At 47.5% G+C, this 11,022-nt stretch overlaps 2 protein-coding genes across 7 annotated transcripts in view; one reads left to right on the forward strand and one right to left on the reverse strand.

Annotated features, from left to right (window-relative positions):
* IFT81 (intraflagellar transport 81) overlaps positions 1–11,022 on the forward strand; it is a 165,735-nt gene that overhangs the window by 26,189 nt on the left and 128,524 nt on the right. The gene's annotated exons all lie outside the window — the stretch shown is intronic.
* P2RX7 (purinergic receptor P2X 7) overlaps positions 1–11,022 on the reverse strand; it is a 41,143-nt gene that overhangs the window by 2,145 nt on the left and 27,976 nt on the right. For 4 of the 6 annotated variants that reach the window (XM_027772202.1, XM_006149314.3, XM_006149315.2 and 1 more), the window contains 5 exons: positions 8,762–8,852; positions 6,969–7,034; positions 6,739–6,888; positions 4,008–4,109; positions 7–1,056 (listed from right to left, as the gene is read on the reverse strand). In XM_027772202.1, the coding sequence (XP_027628003.1) occupies positions 559–1,056; positions 4,008–4,109; positions 6,739–6,888; positions 6,969–7,034; positions 8,762–8,852 (907 nt within the window). In that variant the 3' untranslated portion in view covers positions 7–558. Of the gene's footprint in view, positions 1–6; positions 1,057–4,007; positions 4,110–6,738; positions 6,889–6,968; positions 7,035–8,761; positions 8,853–11,022 lie in introns of those variants that run through there. The other 2 variants (XM_014588125.2, XM_027772203.1) reach the window with 2 other exon arrangements.

The raw sequence follows: 11,022 nt of genomic DNA on the forward strand, positions 1-11,022 counted from the left end.
CAGCATGAGTTGCCAGCTTCTTAAGACCAAGATCTTGAAATGGACAAAGCCTCACTTTCACCATTGGATCAACCCATCAGAGCTACCCATACTCAAGTGGAAAGATGAAACCCTCAGTACTTGAAGGATGAGTGTCAAAGAATTTGTAGCCATCTTTAATCCTCCACATTCTCTAACCAGGACCTAAAGGGTTTGTTCTTAGCTAGACACTGCCTTAGTCTGAACACACAGTGAGATGCTCTGTGTTCACAAAGCTCTTTACCCATTAATCAGATAGTTTATGGAGAATGTCTCACAACACCTCTGGAATTCAGTAGATGGGGTAATGAGGCAACTGAAGGACAGAGGTGACAACCCCAGGGCCGCACAACTTCCTAGGGACGGAATTGAGACTTCCATATGTGGAGGGATTCTGATTCATTGGTTTGCTTGACACACGTGAGCAGTAAAAGAAAACACACTTCCCTTTGGCTGAAAATATGGCCGCAGATCTTTGCAGGTGAAGCTCAGAGTGCTAGCAAAAGTACCATCGATACGACTCCTGCAGCCCCCACGCTCTCAGTAAGGACTCTTGAAGCCACTGTACTGCCCTTTACTCCTAGGAAACTCTCTCCGGATCCTCCAGCGACAGCAGCTGGGCAGGATGGCAAAGTCAGCCAGGTCCTGGGAGCCGAAGCGCCAGGTGGTGTAGCACCTGTAGGCACAGTGCCGCAGCCGACTATTGGCGGACTCCGCGTCCAGCTCCAGCAAAGGCTCCTGATAGAGCAACAGGAACTGCAGGACTCGCCTGGATAAGACGAGCCTCCTGAAGGGCTCTGAGGTCGTGATGCAGGCACCCGGCTTTCTCCGACAGCAGAGCTCCTCCATGGGTCTGCGGCTCTGAGGAAGCTGGGATGGGAGGCAACTTCCACACTGGCACCAATCTGGGCTGTTGGTGGGCCTAGGACTGGCCTCTGCAGTCAGCAGCTGCATCTCATCTGGTTCTTCAGGGACGGCTTGTGGGTCGTGGAGAGATGGGGGCAGCCTGGACAAGCCTGTGAAGTCCATCAGGGGTCTCTGAAAAAGTCATATTTCTAAGCCTCTCAGCAATGACAGACTCTAAGAGTATAGGTTCTTCTTTTTTTTTAATTGTCAGAGGGTACCTGCACGCATCAGAGAGAGAGCACCCTCCACTGGAGGCATGTGGTCATACTCTAATCCTTTTCCCTCCTTTTCTCTATCCTGTCAGGATTTGGGGCGTGCATGCACCTGCACACAGTGTTTTTCAAGCTGAGTAAGGTACATTAAAACTGAATCATTCCTGGGCAAGCAGGTGATGTGGTGGTTAAGGTGCTGGACTCTTACATGGCTGACCAGGTTTGAGGCCTGGACCTGGCAGCTTGAAATTCACACCAGGGGTATGTGTGTGTGTGTGCCCAAAATCCCAAGAGGAGGATGGAGGAGAAGGGATTGTGGCATGGCCATTCCTCCTGGGGGTGATTTCTCACTTTCCCTCTCTCTGTCCCTCCCACAAGCACATGCAAATTATGGCAAAAAAAAAAAAAAAAAAAAAACAGATTTGAATCATTCTTGTCCCTGAATGTTCACAGCAGCACTGTCACAATAGCCAAAAGGTAGAAGCCATCTGTATCCGGCACGTGATGAATGGGTACACAAAATGTGCCCTGCTACAGCGTGGATGGACCTTGAAAACTTTACACTAAGTGAAAGAAGACCTTCACAAAAGATCGCATACTAAACACGTCCAGCTACGTGAAATGTCCAGAACTGGCGAATCTACGGGCTGAAGATTAGTCATTGCCAGGGGCTGAGGGGAAGTGAGCATGGGGAACATCTGCTTCATGAGTACAGACTGGGGCTGGCCCCATGGCCTCCTGGCTAAGGGAACCAGTTCCACATAGCTGACCAAGCAGTTCAAATCTTGGCCTTGGCAGCTTGGCAAGCATATCAAGTGTGTGTGAGTGGGTGCCCCAAATACCCAGGGTGGAGAAAGGAAGGAGAAGGGGTTATGGTGTGACCACACCCCACCAGGGAGTGTTTTCTCCCCCTCTCCGGTGAGCCTCTGCACCCTCTAGAAATGAAGTCACCGAATTGTAAACGTTACCAACATCCCCCTGTCCAGAACAAACGAAACAGTTCACTCTATACCCAAACCTTACAAGGACGTCACAAAAATGGAAAATTTGTGGCTAGTCTTTCTTGAGAGAGAGAGCGAGACATCACATAAACTTGAGTTTATTTCAGAAATGCAAGACTGGGTTCATATTTGAAAATTAATCAATGATTTAATTCACAACATAACAGGAAAAAATAATCACTGATCATTTCAAAAGAAACAGAAAAAAAAAACTATTTTAAGATTCAATATCTGAGGGACCAGCAGATAGCATAATGGTTACTTGCCGGACTGCGGTTTGAGTCCTGGACCTGGCGACTTAAAACTCATGCTGGATGCGTATGTGCCCAAGATCCCAGAAGGAGAAGAGAGTGCAGTGCGGTCATCCCACCTTGGGGGTGATTTATCGCTTTCTGTCTCTCTGACGAGTATGCGCCCTATAGCAAAAAATCTCTAAAAAACAAAAACAAAAACAAAATACCTGTGGAGACCAGCAGGTAGCATGGTGGTGGGTAAGGTCCTGGACTCCCACATAGACAACTGTGGTTTAATTTCTGGGCCTGTGGCTTGAAATTCACGCTGGGCACTTGTGTATGGGTGCCCAAAATCCCAGGAGGAGAAGGGATTATGGCATGGCTACCTCCGTTAGGAGGTGATTTCTTATTTTCCCTCACACTGTCACTCTGTCCTGCACACACATGCACCCTGTGGTAAAAATTTTAAAAACAACAAAAGAAAAACTTACCGTGAATACTATACTATATAGGGAAACAGTAAAAACTCTCCCTGAGCTAAGGAATGACAACGCTACTTTACCACTTCTGTGCCATATTCTTACTGGGGGGCACAGCAGCGTGGTAAACACTTCCTTGCTGGGAAGCAACCAAGGAAGTATTCTTTCCTGGAGCCTTCTGTGAGAGTAGGGCCCTGCCAACACTCTGATTTAACATTTCCAGCTTCCAGAACTGTGACAGAACAAGTTTCTGTTGCTTTAAGCCGCCTCGTTTGTATGAAGTCACTGCAGCAGCCTTTGGTAACTCTGCAGTTAGTGAAGATGCAGTAACCAGGACTGTCCCGAGTGATTAGGACAGCCACTTTGGCCCCTGTTTGTGAGCCTCTGCTGAAACTGAACATATGGCTGCCTGAGGACTCAGCCAGTCCCTGAGGTCATTACCCAACAGAGGGCCACATGGTTACCATAGCAGCCTTACTGGCATTAGCCCCAAACCAGAAACTCTCCAAATGTCCCTCGGCAGTAGAGTGGGTAAATATATGGGATGTTTAGACAATGGGAATCGCAGGACAATGAGAATGAACTATTGCAATATGTAATGCCATGGCTGGTTCTCACAAAAATAGTATCGAGCAAAAGGAGCCAGGCACTCAACAGTGTAAGATACTGAGGACATGCCATACATGATTCAATTTTCATAACATTCCTGGAAGAGGTAAAACTGATCTTGGGATACAAGATAATGACTAATTTTTTAAACTTATTTCTTCCATAAATGAAACAGAGAAATAGAGACAGGTACCCCCAACAGGGTCTTGTCACAATCCACCCCCAGACTGAGCTGGCCTGGATCCCATACCTGGCACTCTCAGGGCAGTCCCAGGACACAAACTCAGGACCTTTCCCACGTGGGTACAGTTGCATTACCACTATGCTACCACTAGGCAATGATGACTACTTTTAGGACAGGTAGTAATGAGTAAGGCCATAAAAGGGAACTTTGCTGGTAATATTCAATTTTCCAATTAGATTGCTGGTTACACAAGTGTGTATACTTTATTAAGTTTATCAATTTTGATTTATACAAAGTTATATTTAGTAAGTTTTCACATATAAATATATATACTTTAAAACATTTTTTAAAATGTTTTAACTTACTGGGACTTCTTGGCCCTTGACATCCTGCAGACTTTTCCCGAGTAGCTGCTGGTCCACCATCCAGATGTTGGATTCATCCACAAAGGACACATACTTTAACGTCTAGGAAAAGAAGGTTAAGAAGTTTAGCCATTTTTGGGAAGCAGCAGTTAGCGTAATGGCTATGTTGCTGGACTCCCATGTAGCCGACCGCGGTTCAAGTCCCAGACCCAGTGGCTTAAACTCACGCTGGGTGTATGTGCGTGTGTGCCCAAGATCCCGAGAGGAGTATGGAGGAGAAGGGATTGCGGCGTGACCATCCCCTCTGGGGGTGATTTCTCGTTTCTGTCTCTATGTCTCTCTCTGCCTGTCTGGCGAGCGCAGGCGCCCTATAGTGAAAACCTCTCCAAAAAAAAAAGAGTTTAGCCATTTTTGGGAAGCAGCAGTTAGCGTAATGGCTATGTTGCTGGACTCCCATGTAGCCGACCGCGGTTCAAGTCCCAGACCCAGTGGCTTAAACTCACGCTGGGTGTATGTGCGTGTGTGCCCAAGATCCCGAGAGGAGTATGGAGGAGAAGGGATTGCGGCGTGACCATCCCCTCTGGGGGTGATTTCTCGTTTCTGTCTCTATGTCTCTCTCTGCCTGTCTGGCGAGCGCAGGCGCCCTATAGTGAAAACCTCTCCAAAAAAAAAAAGAGTTTAGCCATTTTTGTCCAGAATTATCAAGAAAGACCTATCTAAATGCATCTAAAGACAACTGTTTTTATTCTCACTTACCCAATGACCAACTATCAAATAAGCTAACTAACCAAATCCTCTTGCTAGCCAAGAAGGAATGAGTTCCAAGTCTGAAGGTAACTGAGCATGGAACCCCATGTGCCTTCACTCGTAGTCTCAGCATAGCCATAGCTCACTGTCTGGTGTTTGGCTGTTCCCCAAGTGCTAGATAGCTCCAGAAACTTATATTGTTGCAACTTAAATTACTTATATATTCGTTAAATTTCATCTGATGGAACCAGCAGGTGGCATAGTGGTTAAGGCACTAGACTCCCACATGGCAAACCGTGTAGTTCAAGTCCTGGACCTGGTGGCTTGCTTTCTCACTTCCCCTCTCGTTCTCTTTCAGTCTCTCTCTGGTGAATTAAAAAAATAATAATAATAGTAGCAATAAATACAATGAAATAATTCTTAAAAATAAATGATTTCATCTCATTTGGGGCCATGAAATGGTCATTATTTCTAGTTGCAAAGATGAACTTTTAAATTGCAAATGCAAGTACAATGGACAATGAATCACGCATTCAGCTGCTGGGAAGGAAGGACAGTGATGTTCATGGATGAGGGAATGACAAAGAAGTGCCCTTTGTTGTTGCTCAGTAGCAGAGACTTCTCTTTGATTAGAGGAGATTTTGGAGTCAAGTGCAGGAACCTACTTAGTAAGGCCCAAATTCATTAAATCCCAACAGTACAGATGAGGCTAATGTTCCCATCAACGGCCCCTCCACACGAGGCTCCTCCGCAGAAACGACCACTGTTGCCCCTTTTCTGTGTGCCCATACACCCACACACATATGTGTATAATGTGTACGCGTCCTTGTATACACATAACGTATACGTGTGTGTAGTTATTTAACCTGTACATCACACTGTACGTATTGTTCTACTGTTTACTTTTTATCCTCTCAACAAAATATCTGGGATATCCGCTCATGCTAATTCCTATAACCCAGTGGTTATGAAGATGGCTTCCGAAACCAGCTTGCCTAGGCTGGAATAGCAGCTCTGCCCCTCACTAGCTGTATGACTGGGCACATTATTTAAGCATCCCACACCTCGATTTCCTCAGGTATGGAAAGAGGTGACAGTAGCACTTATCCCTGGGGTTGTCCTGAAGACGCAGGGAGTTAGTGTGCGCCACGTGAGTGTTTGCCATGACTGTTATGTATTACACTCGGTTCAGCTGGTGCCCGGTATTCCTCACTACGGCCTCATCGTAGCTCCTCTCTCTAGTCACCTGTTGGACATCTGGGTAGCTGCTTTTTCTACAATGATAAGTTTACTAGTAATTTAATAAGCAATGCTGTACACATGTACTGCTCGGGAAGTTGGGGAAGGGTTTCTCTAGGGCTGTTCTGGAGAAATGGAAATGCCGGGCTGTAAAGTGTGTCCCACTTAAAAAATGCTGGCCCAGTCCCACGGCACAGCAGGAAATGTGCAGTTCAAGAGAAGCTGGATCCCACGTGGCGACCCTGGCTCCAACCCCGTTCAGTCAGCCTGAAACTCTCTGGGCATTGACAGAAGGGCCCCGGACCCTGCTGGCTGGACAGGAGAGAGGTCATTGTGATGTGACCAGACTCTGTAGAGGTTGCTTTCTCTCTCTCTCTCTCTCCCCCCCTCTCTCTTTCTCACAAGCTCTATCACGATTAAAAAAGAAAAAAATGTTAGCCATTGCCAGTTTGTTCTCTAAAATCATTATGCTTTTTTCCCTCTTTTTTTTGATTGCAACAATTTAATAAATGAGAGAATTAGCAAGTCCTAGAATGTCAAAATTTGGTTTTCCTATATCTCGTCTCTCCATTTTTGTTCCTTTTCTTCCCTAAGACCAAAGGATGCATCTGAGAGAGGGTGGATTGGGACAGAGCCCAGAAGCGATGCACCACAGGAGAAAAACTGCCTTTGTGTGGTTTTCATGCACATCTCGGCAGTCTGACAGGTCTCCAGGCATTCGGGCGTCCTGAGCACAGGTGCCTACCGGCTTGGACTCCATGACGGACTCGCACTTCTTCCTGTAGTAGTACTCGTTGGCCGCGCAGGGTTCGCAGCACTTGCAGCAGGGGTAGACGTGGGACCGGCAGCAGTTGCTGGAGTAAGTGTTGATGAGAAAGTCGATGAACACGGTGGCCTAGGAACCCAGACAAGCACCATCAGCCAGACTTCTTTCTGCCAAGTCATGTTCATGAAGTGTGAGAGAGACTCTCTTACCAGACCAAAGTAGGAGAGGGTCGAGCCGACGTACACCACTAGCTGGATGATGTCGAACTTCCCTCCCTGGAAACAGAGTGGGAGAAGTTACTCGATTGAAATTCAAAGTGACACCTTCTTGCTCTAACATGCGACCATTGCCGGGACCAGAGCCCAGAGCTGTCACTTTGACAGATGCACCCAAATGCTCACTGCAGCAGAGACTGAAACTGTGACTTTGATTCATCCTGATCCTGGGCTGCCATCCAGGGAGTGCTTGGACCCTGAATACCCTAAGCAAATAAGCGCTGGCACCCTCACGCTAAAGGGGAGCCCCATGGAAGCTCTGTTGTTTTCCCGTACAAGGTGAAGCTCTCAAATGAGCCTGTCTGCACAAACCCCTCCCTTGCAGTTTCTTTCCCCATGGCCCCTCTGTCTGTTCAGCTGTATCACATCAGCTCTTGTGTTGCTGAGCCCTGTGTTAAGTCAGTAACGTGCTGACGGCCAGGGCCCTGTGAGCGCCTGGGTTTGCATACCAGGCATCCCCTCCTTCCTTCTTCTGAAGGCAGCACCTATTTTTTCTTCTTCTTCTTTTTTTAGAGATTTTTGCTATAGGGTGCATGTGCTCGCCAGAGAGACAGAGACAGACAGAAAGCGAGTAATCACCCCTCCCCAGGGTGTGATTCCCTCTCTCTGAATATCCCTTCTTGTCTACTCTTCTCTGGGGATTTTGGGCACGCATGCACACGCACCCGGCATGAGTTTTAAGTTGCCGGTCCGGGATTCAAACTGCAGTTGACTATGTGGGAGTCCAGCACCATAACCATTACACCCTCTGCTGGTCCCAACAGCACCTATTTTCTTTTTAGCACCTCTCTTCATACTCAGGCCATGTAGTTTGGCAGGAGGGGGAGGACACAGATCCTGCCCTTAGCACCCAGGCTCGGTGTCTAAGAGCATGGCATAGCCCTGATCACATTAACTCAGCAGTAGGCACGTGACCCAGACTGAGCCAGTCAGAGCTTATGGCATTTCCCTGAGGCTTTCACTGAAACTTCTGGCAAAGAGGGGTTTTCTTTTCACCGAGTTGGCAAAGCTGGCTGGACCGAAAGAGCTGCCTGATACTTCCTTGTAGAGAAGGCCAGTCTGAGGCCGATGCCAAGACAGAGGGGCCATGATTGTCAGAGATGGAGAGAGGAGATTCCTGGTGATAGTGTTTTAGTACCTGGATCCATGCCTGAAGCTTGAAAATCCCCCCTAGACTTTTCAGTTCTGTGAACCAAGGGGAAAAAAAAAAAAGACTTTCCTAAGCCAATCTGAGTTGAATTCTGTTACTTAGAAAGTATTCTGTGGGCCAGCAGGTGGTGGTTAAGGTGCTGGATCCCACATGGCCGATTGCACAGCTCAAGTGACAGACCCGGTGGCTTGAGAAGCCAGACATCTGTGTGTGTACATGCCCAAAATCCTGGGAGGAGAATGGAGAAGGGATTGTGGCCTCGCCGTGCCCCTGGGGGGTGATTTCTCACTTTCCCTCTCTCTGGCAAGTGTACACACCCTATAGCAAAAACTACAGAATGAACAAACCATTTTGCAGAAGGGTTTCTTTTTCCCAGTCTCACTCTCGTACGCATCAGATGCCTTGTTCATGGACAGGACCTCAAGGACAGTTCTTCCTTCTCTCTTATCCCACGTACGAAATGCACAGCGCCCGCCAGCGACTGGCCAAAAAAGCATCCCCTGCTTGGTGGCTCTACAGCAATAATTAGGACAGTGTCACAGCAACAAGGTTCCTGGGGCTGGGAGGGGAAACTTACAGTGCCAAAGACCAGGATGTCAAAACGGATCCCAAAGACCTTTATCAAAGTCCGCTTTTCAACATTGTTTTCCCTGTAGTACTTGGCGTACCTGTTGGAGGAAAAGGACCCATGTATAGATAAAGGACTCTTTGAAAGTGTTTTGTGAGACGACAGCCAGGACAGTGGCTGATCTAGTCTCCCCATCTGTCTGCTAGCTCTGCTGCAGTTGGCCGAAGGGAGAACAGTCCTAACCCGCGGAACGCCCTCTGGCCACCTGGGTCAGAGAATAAAGAGCCCTGTGTCACCCCCTTCTACTTCGATCATCAAAATGACAGATCAGTTTAAGGTTAAGATGTGGCCAGCAGGTGGTGTGGTGGTTAAGGTGCTGGATTCCCACATGGTCAACTACGGTTCAAGTTCCAGACCTGGCAGCTTGAAAATCACAACAATCAAATAGGTAAATCAATCAATCAATAAGTGTGTTTTGAAGAAGATTAAAGTATCCAGGGCTAGCAGATGGGATGGAGGTTAAGGCTGCTGGACTCCACGTGGCAGACTGTAGGACCGGATTCCCAACCCTGGCAGGTGGGAAATCACATCAGGCCAAAGTCTTGAGAAGAGAAGAGAAGGGACTGCATTCCCCCGGGGGACGATTTCTCACTTGCCCTCTGCCTCTCTCCAGCAAGTGTACGTGCTCTACACAGCAAACTAAAACAAAGAAACACAGTTTTTACCAAAATGGGATTAACAACAAGCAGAGAAGTCAAAACAACAATGAAAAACACAATTTCAAGCAATGTGGTTATTCCTTAAGGAGAAAAAAATAGGCTGGCCAAGGGGTGTGAGATGATTCCGAGCTACTACTTATGGGGTCGGGGACTAGGTGCACTTCAGCGGTCGGAACCCATACTCATCTGCTTTGCACCCATTAGTCACGAGGACAAAGTAAAGACCAAAGTTGTGTCTCCATCTTCCCGTAACCCAGTATTTCTCCTTAGGCCCAGACAACTGGAGACCCTCCCTGCAACCCAGAGCTGCTCACAGTAGTTGAACTAGCCAACCCGGCGCTGCAGTGGTCCCCCTGCCCTGCCTGGCTGTTCCCATGGGAAGCACGGTTGAGTTCCTGGGCCCTGCTTTTCCCCACCGTTCCATCCCCTGCTCTAACTCGTGCATCCTCTGGTGTGAAATGACACAGTGTATCCCATCTCTTGGGAAATGTATGGAATAAACTCTGTTGGTGGCATTGCCCTCTCTCTCGCATCATTTGGTCACCTTTAGAAATTAAACCAGGGACAGGACCAGCAGATGAAGTAATGGTTACATCGTCAACAGCGGTTTGAACCCTGAACCTGGTAGTTTAAAACTCAGGCACAGGTGCGTGTATGCCCAAAATCCGGAAAGGAGAATGGAGAAGGGATTGTGCTGTGACCATCACCCCTGGGGGCTTATTTCTTGCTCTTTGTCTCTCTGTCTCTCTGTTTCTCTGGCAAGCACACACACCCTATGGCAAAAACCTCTCTTTAAAAAAAATAAAAAGGAAGAAATTAAGCTGGGAAGAGATCAGTCATCCCAAATAAGCAATGATCTGGGCCTCTGGGCTGCTGGGCCGGGGTGGGGGTGCAAAAAGTAGTGTGTTTAGCTTTTCGTGAGTAGTTTGGAAGACTTAAATCACAGAACTTTGAGATCTGCCCTTCTCTCTCACCACCTTTTAGTGATGGTTTTTAGATAAGGATCTCTATTTTTCCTTTCTGCGTTATTAATTCATAGTCTATTTACAGGTGTGGGAAGAGAAAATAAAGGCAAACGAAAAAAAAACTCTTCCCAATACAGTGTGGGACATCTGAAACTTTTAAAAACAACTCAAAAGCTGAGGTTGAGATGAGGTCAGGCAGGTATTCTCAGGCACTTTAAGGCCTGCTTGTGGCCGGAGGGGTCACAGTTTCTTTGCATCTGATTATCCCCATCCCCAGGCATTTCTTCTGCTGTTCCAGTGAGTGGTTAGATTGCTAACACAGAGCCCAGGGTTGGCCTGCTCGCCCTGTGTGAGTCAACTGGTATGTACGGCAAATATTTAAATTTCTGCTTTCAGGGTCTTATTATGGTGATTCTTAAACAGAAGGCAAGAATTACCCTGGGGGAGTGTGTTCAAAAGGCAGAGTCTGTGGGGCCAGCAGGTGGCATGGTGGTGAAGGCGCTGGAGACTCCCACATGGACGACTGTGGTTTGAGTCCTGGACCTGGAGGCTTGCTTTCTCACTTTCTCTCTCTCTCTCTCTCTCT

This window comes from Tupaia chinensis, unplaced genomic scaffold (assembly GCF_000334495.1).
Source record: "Tupaia chinensis unplaced genomic scaffold, TupChi_1.0 Scaffold000258_1, whole genome shotgun sequence".
Lineage (NCBI taxonomy): Eukaryota > Metazoa > Chordata > Mammalia > Scandentia > Tupaiidae > Tupaia > Tupaia belangeri.